The 17,487-nt window shown below is 38.6% G+C and overlaps 1 protein-coding gene across 1 annotated transcript in view; it reads left to right on the forward strand.

Moving 5' to 3' along the window:
• Window positions 1–3,868: 3,868 nt before the first annotated feature.
• LOC118561538 (neuron navigator 3-like) overlaps window positions 3,869–17,487 on the forward strand; it is a gene marked incomplete at both ends in the record, with an annotated part of 89,903 nt that continues 76,284 nt past the window's right edge. The window contains 2 exon segments of the mRNA XM_036133682.1: window positions 3,869–3,941; window positions 11,558–11,732. Coding sequence (XP_035989575.1) covers window positions 3,869–3,941; window positions 11,558–11,732 — 248 coding nt within the window.

The raw sequence follows: 17,487 nt of genomic DNA on the forward strand, positions 1-17,487 counted from the left end.
AAAGATGCATATCTGTTCAGTGATGTAGGTTTTCTGTAAAAGCCTGACAGCTTTGGCGAAAGCATTTTATTGTGTGTTTTTAGTTCAGTCCTTTATGTATGTCTTAATCAGCTATTAAATCAACCTTCAAACATACACACTGGCTGTGGAGGAGGCATGAAGTGCTTCAGCCCCCCTTGTTTCGTGAACCTAATTAAATGAGTCTGATTTGAGTTGCCTCTTGATAAAAAGAATTTAAAAATGCCTGTGATCACTGAAGAATTTTTGATTACACATCCTATTGTACCAACCATTGGCTAATCATTTTAGCAAATGAGATCAGCATCAGACTCAATGTTCTTACTTAATCTAATTAAAGCCGTAGTAATGAACGCTGCTCAGCACATGTCTTTCCACATACAAACTTCAGAGCCATGTGTTTGTGGGATAATCAAGCAAGAACACACCGGCACACACATGTGTCAGGCTGTGCGTGCGGCATGTGGGCAGAGACTGAGGCGCCCCACATGTAAGGTTGTTTGGTGCCTGACTTGAGGGGGAAAAAGTCGTGTGTGGTGATTTGAGGTGGAAGGGGGTGATTTTGTGTGTGAATTAGTTGGCTTGCTAGTGCACGCAGTTCATAGCAACATGTTGTTGGGAATGGGACCTTTTCATAATTTTGTTGTTTACATTAGCCCAGCTTCAACCTTAACCATATTCGTTTTGTACCCACTATGGCAAGCAACAAGGTCATCCAGAGTCTTTTTTTCTTCCCTTAAATCATCATTTGGGATCAGGGCTATTCTGATGCAAATTTTGGCCTGTTGAAAGACAAACATACGCATAAAATTGAGGTATAGTTTAGATTTGAGCATTTTGTTTTAAAAGAATTTCCACAGTGCACCGCACATTTCAAATCTGCTATTCAACTGTTTCAGATCTCCTGATGATGCAGATCTACACATATGGAATTAAGTGGAATCCCAGGGACATCAAGTACTGTCATCTATCAAAAATACCGCGTGCTAGTGTTCCACTGTGTAAATATGGTCACTTTTTCTCTGATGTCACTGTACTGTTGTTGTTTTTCATGTTACGTATTCCTGTCTGGAAATTAAATTTGTAATGTTGATTCTGTAGTGGCAGGACATGTGCAGTATGTATGATTTGGGAGAGCTGAGGCACTCATGCTGAGCAATTTTTCTTCACACCCAAACTTACCAGGAGGAAATAGCAATTAGACTGAATTTATACAACACTTTTCTATTCATTCTGATCACTCAGTGCAGTTTAGACTAGTCAGATTCCCCAAACAGAGTTCGTAAATGTGCACCAATACGCAGATCATTAGGCATCTTGAGGTTAAGTGCCATTCCGAGGGGGAAAATGACTTGTGGCTGGAGGGAGCTTGAATCCAACCCACAACCTTTGGTTTTGAAGACAACTATTTTTCCCACTGTTGCTCAGTGGGAAGAGTGGGATAACAATGCCACAGGGGTAAATGTGTATTAAAGGGATGTTGGAGGGTTATTTTGTTCAAGCAGCATCTTTCTATGCTTTTGAAAAGGCAAGACAGACAGACAAATTTAATTGGGTATTGATTGATGTTAAATTGATCCAATTTAATTAGCCACATACAGTTTGAGTCCTTGTGATTTCACATGTTGAAACCACTAACTAACGCAACGTAGTGCACAACAGTGATGTGAATGAAAAAAAAAAGTTACACAAGCCTTGAAATTCCTTAAAACTTTTGTGGTAATAAAGTCAGTACTTTTCAGAACCACCTTTAACTCCAGTAAGAGCTACAGGTCTTTTGGATAATTTCCACCAGTGATGCCCTTTTAGAAAGTGAAACTTCGTTTTTGCAAAAACTTCAGATTCAGGTTTTTTCATATAAAAAAAGAACCACATAGCATGATACTTCTACTGCCATGCATTGCAATGTTGGGGATGGTGCGTTTAGGAGGATTTTTTAAACATAAAAAAATCTAAAATGTGACTCACCATTGCGGTCGTCTTTAAACATATGTAGTGCTATGAAAACTCTGCCCTTGTTGATTTCTCTTTTTTGTTTGTGTTGTCAGATTTAGATGTTTTAGTTTATCAAGTAATTTGAAGTATCAGGCAGATGTAAAAACAAAAGACAGTTTTCAAATCATAGTTTAATTCTTTAAAGCTTAAAGTTGATAATCCTGTTCTGAAGACACTTTGTTGTACTGACAGTAGTTAATACATTATGTATTCAGAAAAAGGAGGTTAAAAAATGTTGATCACTGTGAGAGCTGCAGGCCTATAAAAACTCTAACCAGTCACTGCCATTATGGCTTTTCCAGCCCATACCCCCTTCTGCTCCTTTTATTTATTTATTTATATATTTTTTGTTGGGGGGGGGGGCACTTTCAAATCTTGCTAGCTATTCAACATTACCAACTATGGCTTTAAGGCAAAGTGCTTTCCAAGCCAACCTGGTGAAAAGTAACTTTCACCCTAAACTTAACTGGTTATGCCACCATTGGCAGCAACAAGTGCAATCAAACAATTGCAATAAGTGCCACTGAGTCTTTTACATCACTGTGATGGATTGTTGACCTACTGTTCTTGCAGAATTGTTTGAATTCAGAATCCATAGTTCTGGATGTGTAGGTGTGTAGACCTGGGTGCATGTTGTATAATGTATCTTAAACCAAAAAAAAAGAAATGTAACTTTTTTAATTTAACACATTTAACAAAAGACAGGAGTGTACATAAAGATATAATTTTATCTGGATGATATTTGTACTCAAACTAGTGTTAATAAATAGAGTCTGGTTATATGTTAAAAAGAGATCTGAATAGCCTAACTAAAAGAAATTTCACGTTGGCTCCACTTTGCTCACAGTGATCACATTTTAAGGGCAACATAAAAAGGTAAGTAGAACTATCCTAACCAGGTTCATTTCAAATTATTCATATTATTATATTGAATTATTCCCTGTTTAAACAGTTAATGAGCATATCAAACTTAAGGAGATCTCCATCCTTACTTGTCACTCTTTTATAAATTTACTGTATATACCAGAGCAAAAATGCTATATTATTAGGCAGCAGAAGAAAATAGAGTTGGACAATCAGTGAGAAGCAAGTTATGTATGCAGCTATGACTCAGTATCTAGGTTTTAATCGGACTCAGTCTAATTATTGAAAATAGTTTCTGTTCACTGAGCAAACAATACAAAGCAGAGAGGGAGGGAGTGGGAGAGTTGGAAGGAAGAGTTCAAGCTCATGAATCATCATTGCCTTCTGGATGTCTTGCTGAGTTGTCCAGCCCTGTCATTGTTGTGCCCCTAACACGCTGTGCTGAAACAGAGCGGCATGACCTTCAACCTCGTCATAAAAGACCTCCTGTGGGTTGTTGCTGGCTGCTGGCCGCAGCGACGATGAAGCCGCCTGCTAGTCGCTGTCACCCAAGGCAACCTCCACCCAATATCTGTAACCACTGGGATGCTATATAGAATCAATTGTAGTTTACAGAAAGCTGGCTAAATGTTGCAAAATATTGTAAAAAGTCTGACACCGACCATAGGCTGTTTCCTCTGTTTACTCAATCCGGGTGTCTGTGTAGAGATATCTGTACACATTTCTACTACTAACTGATGTTGTGCATCAATGATCAGCACGTGGTTGTGTAGGTGGTAACACTGCGGTCAGTATGTCATGCAGCCGGGTCCCAAGGTTTTGCGGGGGTCTGTAGTAACCACACAATGATGTTCTTTATGGGTAATATTGCTGATCTGCCCCTTCCTCTCAGCCCTGTGCCTCAAGACATTTTGGCTCAATGAATGTTAAGTGCCATGGCATTCTCTCTGCGTTAGTCTTTTATGCTGACTGTTTGCCATCTTCTTTCCAGATCGAGAATGTGGACGCCTGTCTCAGTTTCTTGGACGCCAGAGGAGTGAATGTCCAAGGGCTCTCAGCAGAAGGTAAGAGGAAACAATTGAAGATTTTGTGCCTTTTTAAATCTTTAAACTAAATACAACCGGGAAACCAGTGTGTGTTGTCAGACATATCACTTGGCTTGGGAATTCTCTTCCCTCACCAACCTAATCCATTGTGTTTAGTTTTACATGCGTTCAAAGTACGTTAATTCTGCAGAAAACTGGTTTAAGTCCATTTCCATAGTATATCACACTGACCCAAACAGCAGTGTAAAGGTACAGCAAAGTGGTCCACATTAATTGTGTTGATCATTACACAATATAAATGTTAAGTGTAGGCTTAAGTTTAAAAAAAATCTAACTAAATCAGATTTTCTTTCTCGCAGTTGGACTCAGACTGTATCATATTGTCTTCAAAGAAAGTCCATTTGTTTTTTTTTTTATCTTGTGTTTTTTGTACAGTACATAAAATGCCATCAGGCTTTATGTACATTATGTCTTTAGGGCACCGAACAGACCAGCTGCATTCAGCGTTTCCTGAAATAATGCTGCCTAGTTACACCAGTTGAAATGATTAATTTACAGTTATTGAAATGAAAAAGAAGGCTATCACGACATGTTTTTAGAACATGGTGTAAGGAAAGCAGAGAGGAAAAAATGCATTTCATTGAGAAAAACAAATGCCTTAGACTTGTGCTGGAAAGAATCAAGGCTTGACTCTGACTTAATGTCTGGGACTCAGGTCTCATGTACTAAGAACATTAATACTGAGACTTAAGCTTATATTTAGCTACCGCATACTTTAAGAGCAATAAGCAAAATTTCATTATTTTAGATAGAAAGAACTAAAGAAAATGTTTTGTGAAGAACTAAAAGATATCTTTTTAGATGGACTATGGTTAAACTCTTTGTGTTGTTCTCCAGTCTCTTGTTTACATAGCCGGACCGGCCGTGCACGTACGCATCTGAACAACCGCCACTCAGGGCTTACCCACTCCCTGCCCATAAAATGCAACCACCAGGCACAAAATAGTGGAGAGCACTCATGTCGAATCAAACTCTTCGCTTGCTAACAGCATAATACTTAATATAATACATAATACATAATAAGCAAGTTCTGTTACTTGCTTCTTCACTAGATATGTTCCTCTGAAAGGTGATGTTGTTCTGCTGTGTTTTTATCCTTTGCAAATAGGCTCATATGAGCCAATGGGTGAGAAGGGGAAATGGCTCCCAAGTGCTGGAGTGGAGATAGAGAGGCCTGGCTTGATACACATCTTGTTTTGCAGACAGTGCTTATGCTTCACCTAGTGGTGAAAAGTCGCTTATTGCTCCTTTAAGTATACTTAAGTATAAATATAAGCTTAAGTCATATTAATATTCTTAGTCTTAGACTTTTGTTTACACTTATATGTATCAGTCAAATATACGTTACCATACTATTGTTAAGCACGTAAAATATAGTTTATAAAAAGTTAACTTTAAGTACACTGCCTCATTTTAAGTAGGAAATAAGTATACTCGTAGTACACTTGAATAAATTACGTTTTGCTAAGGACAATTATTCTTATCGTGTCACTAAGCCACCATTACGTTTTATACAAGGTACCAAAAAGACTTCTGCATCAATGATTTTAAAGTATTGGGGGCTTTTTTCACACTTCGGTAACAGAATGTTTTAAGCCAGCCTAAAAACAGGAGGGACTTAAAGAACCACTCCCTTCAAAATAAGAGTCCCTGACATATTTACAACACCACAGCTTTCACCTTCACATTTGGGGCTCTCATTAATAGATCACAATTATTTCATCAAATCTCATGTTGATAGATAGCAAATACAATGCATTATTGCAGCACCTTTAGCTTGGCCTTTTCATGTCACTGTATCTCGTATTAGAACATTTGGATTCATCCCTATATTGCAGCATTGTAGTGACATTACATCATTGGTTTTCTGTTTTAAACCCTTGTAAACTGTTTATGGAAGTTTCCCTCAGACCTCCCCTGGTCTTAACACTGCAAAGGTGGGGTATCTGCCTCACTAAAGTCTGTATATGCATGTTCTGGACATACCTTGGTTTGTATCGGGAGCACTTTGCTGCCCTCTAGTGATCAGAGTTATGCTCAATTATGCCTAATTTTACCAGTTTGCATACTTGATAAATACCTTTATAGCTTTTAAATGCACTATATCCAAATCGACAATCTTTTTTCCAGTTTAGCATATGCTTGCATGCAGAAACCCAAATAGTTATTTTCTATGTATAAGATGTTAAACAAAATCATGACAGATATCAGGATGTTTTATCTAAATACTTAAAACTATGCAGAAGCTGACCTAGCACCTCCTGACTTGGATGCCTAATAGTTGTTGCAATATTGCCACTATGGTAACCAGGCATGCAGTAAAAAAGTAAGTTTCTTCAAAATAATGTATAACGTATATGTGTTCTGTATTAATGCCAGTCTGTCAACATAAACAATATTTAAACTTAATGACTGTTAGTGTGTTTTCGTAATCATAGAACTGTTCAGGTATTAGAGTGAAATGTCTTCGGCTGTAATAGAGGACTCATGTTCATTTTTCCACTGTACCTTTTTCCTTTATAGCTACAACAAGAAATGAATACGGCCTTGACCCCTCAAAATGCAGAAATAGCCTGACACACTGACCAGCAGCTCTAAATTCTGCCCCCCCCCCCCCCCACCCCCCTCAAACTACAGCTCTAAAAACAGCAAAGTGACTCGCTAAGCTTGGAATTTCAAAGTGGGTCTCTAGATATATGGGCTATTGGGTTACGTCGCTCATTGCTGTCGCTGATGCATTTCATTAGAGCCTTCACTGTCTCGTCCTCTCTTACTGCGCGTGCTCTGCTCTGTTTGTGGCACAGCCCTGCCCGTACTCACACGTCTAATTGAATCTACTGGGGCTTTCCTGGCATATGCATTCTTTATGTTTTTACAAGGCAAGGGAATTAAATAAAGCCGAGCGTTTGATGTGCACACAGGAACCCAGTGCCTACTTATGGCAATAACTTCTTTGGAAAGGCTGCCTGCGTTTCTCTCGTGGGAGACTGTAAACCAAAGTTCCAGCAAAAAAGTCATCTCGCTGAAGCGCGTTACGGTTTCCTGACCGACGTTTCCACTGAGGGAGGTTATGGGTCATAATAAAAATCAAATAAAAGCCTTTTTTCATGCAAAAGCAATGAGGAGTCTAAGATGCTTCGTCATTTGGTTTACTGAGCTTTTTACTAAAGAGGACAACACGTCGTAGTCCATTCTGGGCTATTATAAAAATGCCTAAAATTATATATGCGTAGCTTTAGGTGACATGAATACCTTAGACATTTTGATCATGTTTTTTATTTGTCCTTTTATTATTCTGCACTTTCATCATATAACGGATGATTAAGCATGAAATTTTCTATGTTTATTGTCGCTCTACAAAGAAAAAACTATTAACATTTAAACTCACTCTGATACTTTGCACACACACATACACACAGACACACACAAAATCAAAGTGAGCTAATAAAATGTTTTACTGCCTGAATGTGATAATTATGTGCAGGAAGTTTAGTCATCCACTTCTAGCCTTAAACACAGGTGTGACCCCCCAGTTCTTGCAGTTCATAATGAGGAAATTCAAGGATCTTAACTGTAGATCGTAAATCTTTTTAAGTGTCTGCTTTCGGGGGCTATGATCTGAGCACAACGGGGTCTTAATAGTTTGTTAACTTGTGGACAACCTATAACGTGACCTGCTCGCCACTGTAAAATCTCTCCCGCTTGATCTCAGTGGGTGTGTCGAATTTCATCTGCGACCTTAAACACTCGCCTGTGTAGGCTCATCGAGTTACAAAGACGTTAAGATAAGGGGGGTAATGTAGAGGTCAGCTTGAACTTGCCAAACACCTTATTAGGTAGACCTTGCTGGTACAGGGTTGGACACCCTTTTGCCCCCAGAACCAACATACTTCCTACAAAAATTCACCAAGGTGTCAGAAACACCCTTTAAAGGGTTAGCTTCACATTGACATGATAGAATCTTACATATAAGCAGTTGCTGCAGCTTTGCTGGATGCGCATTCAAGATAAGATAAGATAAGATAGTCTTTATTGATCTCACAATGGAGAAATTCACTCGTCACATCGGCTCATACAAGAAGGTGCAGAGTAGGGAAGGTGCATTCAATTATATACAGTGAATCTTCATATATACAATGGATCAGAAAGAATACCAAAAAATACAAAAAAGGAAATTCAAAAGGACAATCTCTTATTTACCTGCTCCCAAAGGCCCTTAATTTGATTAATTGTATAGGCCATTGAAGTACAGTATACACTTTGTCACATTGAACCTTTGTCACTCCCCGGCTTTGTTACAAAACCACTGCAAATAAATCATCTTTAGTTAAAAAATTATTAAAAAGGGTTAAACAGAGTTTATAAAACACCAATAAATCTACAATTGCATACCACATTGTATGAATGAATTGGAGTAAACTACCAATATTATTATTTTTGTTCTCTAGCTTTGCAACAGGTGTCTAAAAAAACAAAGAAAAAGAAATGACAACCCTTTTAAGCATTCAGATAGACTCTTGGTCTCGTGGTGACACATTGATCCCCCTCTAGAGGAAGAAAATGGTATTGCATGTAACAACACTAAAACCACAAAAAGTGACGACTATCTAAAAAAAGGAACAAGGGAAGAGAAAGTATATAGCATCCATGTGGATCCAAACACCTCAACTTTTAAATTTATGGTAATATCGATCAGATCTTAGTTATCCTTCAGTGCTTTAACCTTGTCTTGCTTAGTAGATGTTTTACCATCTCCGCAATCATTTTGTACTTGTAGAAAAAATTATAAAATGCAATAAGAAAGAAATATACATCAATCACTCAAACACCCTGTAAAAAAGCTTCTCTAAAAAACAAACATACCTGACCGTTGAAATAGCTGTTTCTATTTTACCCACCGATACAGCTATCCCATGCGATCAACTTTTTTATTCTGAATTCGTTAAAAAAGGTATAAAGAAGAAAAGTTGTTCAAAACTAGGGCTGTGTTATAACAGTATTTGCTCTTATTCATAAGTTATGTTAAAGTAGACATATTAGGAATAAAGGGAAGAATATTTTCAAAATACTATAATAAAGCCTTATTTCAACCAAAGGGTGTTACACATCAGGGCTGATGCTGCAGTTTGGTAAAATTGAGAAACCCCCTCTTGAAACTTCCAGTGAGTATAACTATTGAGCACATGAGCAGCTTCTCTCAGCTTGGATTTTTTTTTCTTAACATTTATCAAAGAGAGTTATTTATCAGTTTCCAAAAGTTTCTATCACCAGCAGCTCAAATCTCTAACACTGTCTTTCTCTAACACTCCAAATAGAAAACCTCTGTTGAGATTCTCTCAAAGCCCCAGCATGAATTATGGCCTCTGGCTGTTATAAAATGGAAAACAATCCCGAGAGATTAATCTTCTCTAACTTTCACAGTCTCAACAGTCCACGCCATACATGGCTAAGAAGTATGTGTGCCTCAGCCGATTAAACAAGAGAACAAAGGCTCCTGCGTCAGTCATTGCCATTTTCGTCCTACCTGAGTGTGCCATCTCTCACTGTGGTCTATATCTGAGAAGGGCATTTTAAAAATGAGTACTCAGGCCACAGTTATGTTTTTTCTTTCATTCTCAAGAGGAGTAAAAGCATTTTAGAAAGACAAATTACAGAAAGAACGATCAGAATCAGATTACCTATGTATGGTCAAAGGTATGTATATATATATATATATATATATATATATATATATATATATATATATATATATATATATATATATATATATATATATATACATACATGTATCAGGGCAGTCAAAAGTAGCCGGTCAACAAATCGGCATCTATAGCAGCTCTTGCCGCCGCCTACATTTCCCTGATTATATAATGGACCGTTATTTGTGCCTTCTGATTGAATGCGCAGGAACCAATCCGAGCTCAACTCTGAAAAACTCTTCTCGCGTGACGCTCGTGGAAAAACGGCCAAGCGAGCGCACAGCACAGCTGGTGTTGAGCATGGAATGAGCAGGTTGAGCGCGCAAGCAGAGAAGGAACTGAGCGCGCGCGAGACTGGTTTTGAGCGCGCGCGTGTTGTCTCACTGCGCGCTCGGAAGTTAGTAAATTGTCATATATTCACCTAATCTGATCTGTTTTATATGGTGCTGGTAATTCAAATTCAACTAATTTTATGTTAATTTGTTCAAAACCTTGTTAAAACATGATGATAACATGTGAAAAAATGTTTTAAGAATAATAATAAAAAAAAGGTTGTTTTTGAAGAATTAATCATTCACTTTTTTGCTTTTTATTCAATTAAAAACATGCACTCTGACTCTATTCTTTAAATAATCACCTGTCTTGAAAGCTTCCAAAATACATCAGGGAGACTTTGCACATAGATTGAAATCCCATTGCTCTGCCAGCATGAATGAAAAGCATCTGTGGACATCAATTTCCAAGTGTTGCCACAGATTCTCCGTTGGATTAAAGCTTAGCCTTTGCATTCACACACAAAATGCTTTATCCTAACCACTTCATTGTCTCTCTGTTTAGGATTACGGTCTTGCTGGAAGGTGGGCCCCCACCCCAATCTCAGACATTTCGCATTCTCTAACAGTGTTTGTTTTTAGCTGAACATAGCCTTTAGCAAAACAAATTTACAAATTTCTACATTTGCTGTGTCCCCTACATGGTTTGCCACAAATCTGGTATGGGATTCTTGTTTTTTCCATTGTGAAAAAAAAAGCTCTTTAAAAAAATGACGATATTTGTGAAGCCTGGTCCGCTGCTATTGGACTTCCTGGTAACAGATGTTTCCACCATAGCTGCAGATCACTGCTGCTCCTCCAGAGAGTCTCATACATCTATTGGGGGCCTCTGGAGGCACTAGATTTGATAACAGGGACTGAATACAAATGCATGCCTGCTTTGCAAAGCTTTATTGATATAAGAATTGTTATAAATAATGTATTGTTTCACCGCCATGTCACAATAATGCACAATACTGGTCTGTCACATATAAATCGTCTGTAAAAATATGTTAAAGTTGGTTAATAAATTATGGAAAAAATTTGGGAAAACTTCAAGGGGTGTGCATACTTTTGCACAGCATTTGAACTAGTTGAAGAGAATCTATTCTTTTTACCAATTAAGACTCACTAACCAAATTATGAGCATGATTTTTCCTTCGTTTCACAGAGATCTACAGCAGATAATGCTCGTGGATAATAGTTCCTTTACAGTTCATTCCTATATTAGCTGCACAACAGCTGCTCTAAAGCTCCATCCCCAGAGGACTTTTGCAAAAGTCAGCACATGCTTGTTTCATGGTGTTTGAAAGACACAATACAGAGGATGGAAAATATTTATCTTAAGTGTCACAGGACACCACTTCAGTCATAGACAAATGAAAAACAAACTGCTGCACCACTTTCCCTTGCAGATTCAATGAACGTGTCTTGGCTGTCGTCAGCCGTAAAAAACCCTTTGCCCTGCAGCAGTACATGGATCCAAGACAAACTCGTTAACCAAAGGGTTTTGTGGAATAAATGTCACAGCCGGTCACTGCCTCCACCCACTTTGTTCTTCCAGAGATCAGGAATGGCAACCTAAAGAGCATCCTGGGCCTCTTCTTCATCCTCTCACGCTACAAGCAGCAGCAGCAGCAACAGCAGCAGTACTACCAGTCCCTGGTGGAACTCAGCCAGCAGACCAGCAGCACTGCGCCGTCCACCTGCAGCCTCAAAACACAAGAGATGCAGTCCAGGTTGGTTTTTCTGCCGTTCATTCTCTAAGTGGTTCTGTTAATCCATTTAGTGTCGATATCGGGGTTGTCAGCGTCTGAAATGCTCATTGACTTCCAGTATAGGCGTAACAATAGAGAAAAGTCACCATTTAGTTTTGATGAGATTGAATAAGAGCTTTCATGCAACCTGTTACCAACAAACACAGCCGTGTAACAGTGCATCCAGCTTACAAGGTGAGATGAAATACAATCATGGAGCTATAAAAACAAGATGAGATTTTGTCAATATTTTATAAAAAAAAAAAAAAACTCAGACTAAGTTAACTAAAACAAATACGTACAATTCTGCATGTTTGTTTCACACACAGACTAAAGGTTTCACAAATAATAGTGTTTGAAATAATGTGTATTTACTGTAGGATAACCCAGCTCAGTTTTGGCTAGTCCTATTTTATTAATGCCAAAAAAAATTAAAATACACTTTTTGTGTTTTCTGAAACACAAGATAAGTTTCATAAAACTCAAACTCTGTTTTAAAGAATTCTCATTCCATGTAGAGGTACAGTATTTCAGATTTTGAACCAGAAATGCTCAAACGCATTCCATCCGATAAAAAGCTCTGCGATTATTGCCCTTTAGTTAGGGAAGCTCTGAAGGTGAAGCTAACTTTAGCAATATTAGTAGATAACGGCTAAACTGTTGTGGTAATCTAATCAATGTGCTTCTTGGCTATGTTGTTCGCCAGACAGACAAGAATCTTTGATTTGTTGCCTCTGTCAGCACAACATGCCAACTTCATCTCCAAATTCAAAATAAGAGTCTTCAAACATCAATGCAGAGTGTTACTATCGTACTCACAACGCTTTATACCAGGGATTTTCAATTATAGTCCTGGAGGTCTGGTGTCCTGGAACTTTTAGATGTGTCCCTGGTCCAACACACCTTAATCAAATGGCCAAATTATCTCCTCAGCACACAGTCAAGTTGACCAGATTCCTTCTGATGACCTGATTATTTGACTCACTTGTGTTGGAGCAGAGGCACATAAAAAGGTGCAGGACGCCGGGCCTTGACGAATTGAAGGTCCCTGCTTTAGACCTACTTCACCAAATGAAATTGCACGATGAGAGCAACGAAATAGGGCTTTTCCAACAGACTTGGATGACAGGAATTGAGACATTTTATAAACATTTGCTTACTTACAATGAGACCATGACTTCAGTTACAATCACCGTTTAAAAAGCAAGTTAATACATTTAGAACAATGAGTGTACCTCACAGAGATCTGGAAGGACATGCTTGTCTACTTGGTTTTTAACACTGAGTCGCTGTGACTTATACTTCTCAGATGCCTGAAAATGTCATGATTCAACCACCCAGTTTATTCCGAGCAATGTCCATTGAGCTCTACTCACTGTTTTCACTGACTTTTAGAGACTTCCGCCACTTCCTGCAACACATTGGCTCCCTTATTAAGCCGCACTAATGATCTCTGGGGTTTGTAGGAGAATGCCACATTGTTGCCAGTCAAATAATATCAACAACCACCGCAGGTCTACCGACAATATTAGGGGCTCCAGCCGGTGATAGTGGGAACCAGAATTCCCTTCAGCTGTTATTTTATGCGTTCAGTAGAGCTTTTGGCAGAGAGTCGGCTCAGCAGCACAGAGGCAGTAAAAGGAAAGAGGTTCTGGCCCTGTGTGATGTAAATAGACAGAGCGAGGCTTAGAGGGGCATCTAAAGGAAGGCCTGACATGCCAAACATAAGCAGCGTTCTCCCTGACCAGATCATGTTCCTCTGGCTGACTGCGCTCTCCCTCTGTGTGTAAAAGCCATGCCAGATGATCAGTTAGTCTCAGCATTCGAGGAGAGGCTGGTCAGCAAGATGATCTTTGCCCTGTTTGGATTGGTAAAAAGGGTGGTAAAGCAGGGGTCAATGTCAGAGGTTATTAGGGGCACAGCTGCCTTGCACTGCCAGCCACAGCTCATCTCGCTCACAACAGGTGGAAATGGTTTTCACACACACAATGGCAGTTTAGCGGATTTACAGAAGCACCTCGTCAGCGGTGTGTCCTTAGGTTGTTTCATAAACAATGCACTGGGTCTCCATGTTGAATAATGTGGAATAGATGGATTTTGTGCAGCACTCTACTTCATTTCCTCATGTGCTCTATGCTTCCCTTGTCTCCTTGGACTATTAGTTCTGTCGGTCAAAGCAAAGGTCATGAGAACAATCATGTCTGTCTGCCAATAACTAAGCTGATAATCTGTGAATTTTTGGGAGCAAAGGGCTCTTTGACCTTTATACAAAAAGAGCATTTTAATGAGTATTGAGATCTTCAATTAAGTTTATTCATTTCACCGATTCACAACACATGTCGTCTCAAGGCACTTTACAGTCAATTCAGTCAAATTTTACTGACAAATTCCGAGTCAAGTAAATAAATGTCAATTGATCATAGTTGTCAAACAACACAGTCAAGTTCCACCTATTATTTAAATTGGTTAAAAGGTTGTCTAAGAAAACCCAGCTGACTGCATGAAGTCATTGACTTACAGCATTCACTCCTCATGAAAGAGTGTGTAGCTAGCCTGGGGAAAATATTGAGATTTTTTAAATGTTGAGATTTTTTAAAAATCGACAAAAGATGAGACCATACTGTTTATATTGAGATGGTCTATGTTGTGTTATAATTATACGTTTATGTGTTCCAATAGGTTATGTTTCAGCTGTTTCTCGTGTTTATCTACAGCTGTTTGAAAAAAATGTGCCTGTGAGAAATTTGGGACAAAGCTTTGATTCATCCTGAGCATGCATGTAGCAACAGTGGAGAGGAAAACTCCCCTATAACAGGAAGAAACCTCCAGCAGAACCAAGCTCAATCTGACCTGCCCTACACACAAGTAAAAATCACAGAAGCACTGATCTAGGAGTAACTTCTATTTTAAAGAAAAGTAAAAAGGTAATGGCCAGTGGCTGCTCCTTTAGTGGCTTTCATCAAGAGAAACACAGCTAGCCGGATAAGCTCTGAACCAGTTTTCAAGTTCATAGGATAAAAGAGGGTTAAAGCTAATTGCTATGTCTAGGAGGAGAAAGAGTTAAACACTGATAGACAGTGTCAATTGTATTATCTATAGGAGTAGCTTGCAGGAGAAACTCAGCGGATGCCCTTCATCTAGGACAGTGTCACAGATCAACAGAACACCAGTGAAAATGAATAAAGTTAAGTTGAAATAACAGCAAATGTTGTTAAATTGGAGAGTAGTAGGTGAATGTAGCACAGTGAGTGGATGCAGTAATGATGTCCTCTAGCAGCCTAAGCATATAGGATAACTACAGGGACAGCTCAGGATAGCCTAAGCCACTCTAATTATAAGCTTTGTGAAAAAGGAAAGCTTTAACCCTGGTCTTAAACGTAGACAGGACACCTGCCTAACAGAAAGGAGCCTGATAACTAAAAGATCTGGCTCCCATTATTCTTTTAGAAACTCTAGGAACCACCAGTAGGCCTGCAGTCTGAGAGTGAAGCGTTCTGTTAGGAACATATGAAACAATCAGATGTTTCATGTATGATGGAGCTTAACTGAAGTTAGTCAGGAAATGGGGAAATATCGACTCTGTGTTGACTACATCAAGAACTGATAGTGGTTATGTATTAGGGCCCTGCTTTGCCTGTACACCCTATGCCGTGCCATTCCTCAGCTAATTTTTTATCAAGCTGTACCTTTTGTGTACGCATAAGGAACAAATTTTAAATATATGTTTTGTTTATTTACTACATGCATGGGCAAACATGCCTACTTTGTTCCTATTTGATATGGTTTCAGTAATAGTTGGCTGCATTTTTTGTCTGCTTGCAAGACGACATGTCACTTGGACAAATTTTCACCAACCACTGTTTTATTGTGCTTTACATTTACAATGTTCATGCAAGGCAATTTGAAAAAGCTGAAATAAAGGTATATTTTGTTCCCTTCTAAGGAGGCTCAGCACTTACGACATTTGAAATGCCTGAATATGTTTGGAAATTTAAATGTGGCCGACACTAAGTCACTCTACAAAGCTAAAAAATAAAGGCTTGTTCTAAAGTAGTTGCATTCAAAAACACAATAATTATTACAAGACAACTTCCACTGGAAAAGTGCTACATTATTCTATTATATAGTGTGTAACCCTCCAGTCTGCCAGTTTAGTCTAAACATGTAGTTTAAGCCCACACAGCAAACTGATACAACGGAGAGGGTGATTTGAAACGACTGCGTTGTTTTTAGTCCTTTCACATGTGCTCTGCTAGTGTATCCAAAGAGTCTATCCTGACACTGCTGCTAAAAAACAGACCGGAAGAACTCAGAAACAGATACGTTTCCCCTCCCCATGTGAATAACTCAAATGTTCTGAAAAGAAAAGAAAAAGGCTTCACAGGCTTTCATCCCTAACCTGACCCTAACTGAAAATAAACTTCAATGAAAATCTAATAACATGAGTATAGACAAGCTAGTTCCATGGGTGGAGCTTGCAGCCGGATAACAGACATGCCAACATGTTTCGTAGCTTCTCAGCTGTTGTTATAAAACAGTGTCACTGTTGGTCTCCACATGTTTTGTAAGCAGATATATTCTAGACCAGTGCAGCGTACCAGCCTTCTTTAGCTATCTGACCAGCAACAGCTAGGATCTATTCTTCTAAGATCTATTCTATGTTACTTTTTCTGTACTATGCTTCTATGCTTCTTCTATGACAAGTAAACCAAAAGGGTTTGTTGACACTTGGCATAGGAACTAACAATAAGGTTTCATTTACTTTATTTGTACTTTATTACTTTATCAGGACCCCAAAGGGCAATTTGTTTGCAGCAAGTAATAGTAGTAGTAGCAACCATCACGCAATCACACAAACTATACAGACAATAGACAAGACAGAAGGATAAGAAGCGACTTATAACAGTTAAAAGAGATCAATCCAAAACACACGTTTGTAAAAGATACAAGACTGTAGTTAAGCCCTGAAATAAATTAATAAAAGCCGAAGTTAAAGATAGAATTAAAGTTAAAGTTCAGCAATTAGATAGCAACCTTAAATCAGGACCTGAGAATCTACAGTTTATTTAAAAAGTCAGCGACTATAGAGACAAGAGTCTGTTGGTTCGACACCTTGGTAGGGTGTATCTCCTACCTGAAGGGAGGGGATTAAACTCTTTAACCCTGCAAGACCCACTGTTGCAGAATTACAAAATCTTTTTGTCATCCCATTTTTTTTGGTTCAACTGCATAAAATGTCATCTAAAGAAGTTGAAGCTCAGATTCAGTTTTCTTCTTCAAAAACAGATCTTTTTTCAATGCAAGGTAGCATCTTGTCTTAATGACATTCCTGCCTCTGTTAGATTACTGTGATGTTTCTATGAATGCACCTGCTACCTCTCAGCATGTGTTAGATGCTGTCTGTCATGTAGCATTGGGGTTCATTGCAGAGTGTAAAGCTCACTACTTTATATTCTCTGGTCAACTGGTTATCATTACCAATCCATAGATTGTTGTTCAAACATTGGCATAGTTTGAACAACAAAGCTATCCTTGGACTGTTCCTGCCGTATGTATCCTCCGTTTTGCTGTATAAAAACAAGCCTCTCTTGTAAATGAGAACTTAATGAGACAACCTGTGTGAATAAAAGTTAAATAAATGAATAAACTTTAGATACCCCCCCCCCCCCCCCCCCCCCATGTTAAGCATGTAAAGCACTGGCAGTTTTAAGCTGTATGTGTTTTAAACCTCTTTATA

The sequence above is a fragment of the Fundulus heteroclitus genome, unplaced genomic scaffold, assembly GCF_011125445.2.
Source record: "Fundulus heteroclitus isolate FHET01 unplaced genomic scaffold, MU-UCD_Fhet_4.1 scaffold_66, whole genome shotgun sequence".
Classification (NCBI taxonomy): domain Eukaryota; kingdom Metazoa; phylum Chordata; class Actinopteri; order Cyprinodontiformes; family Fundulidae; genus Fundulus; species Fundulus heteroclitus.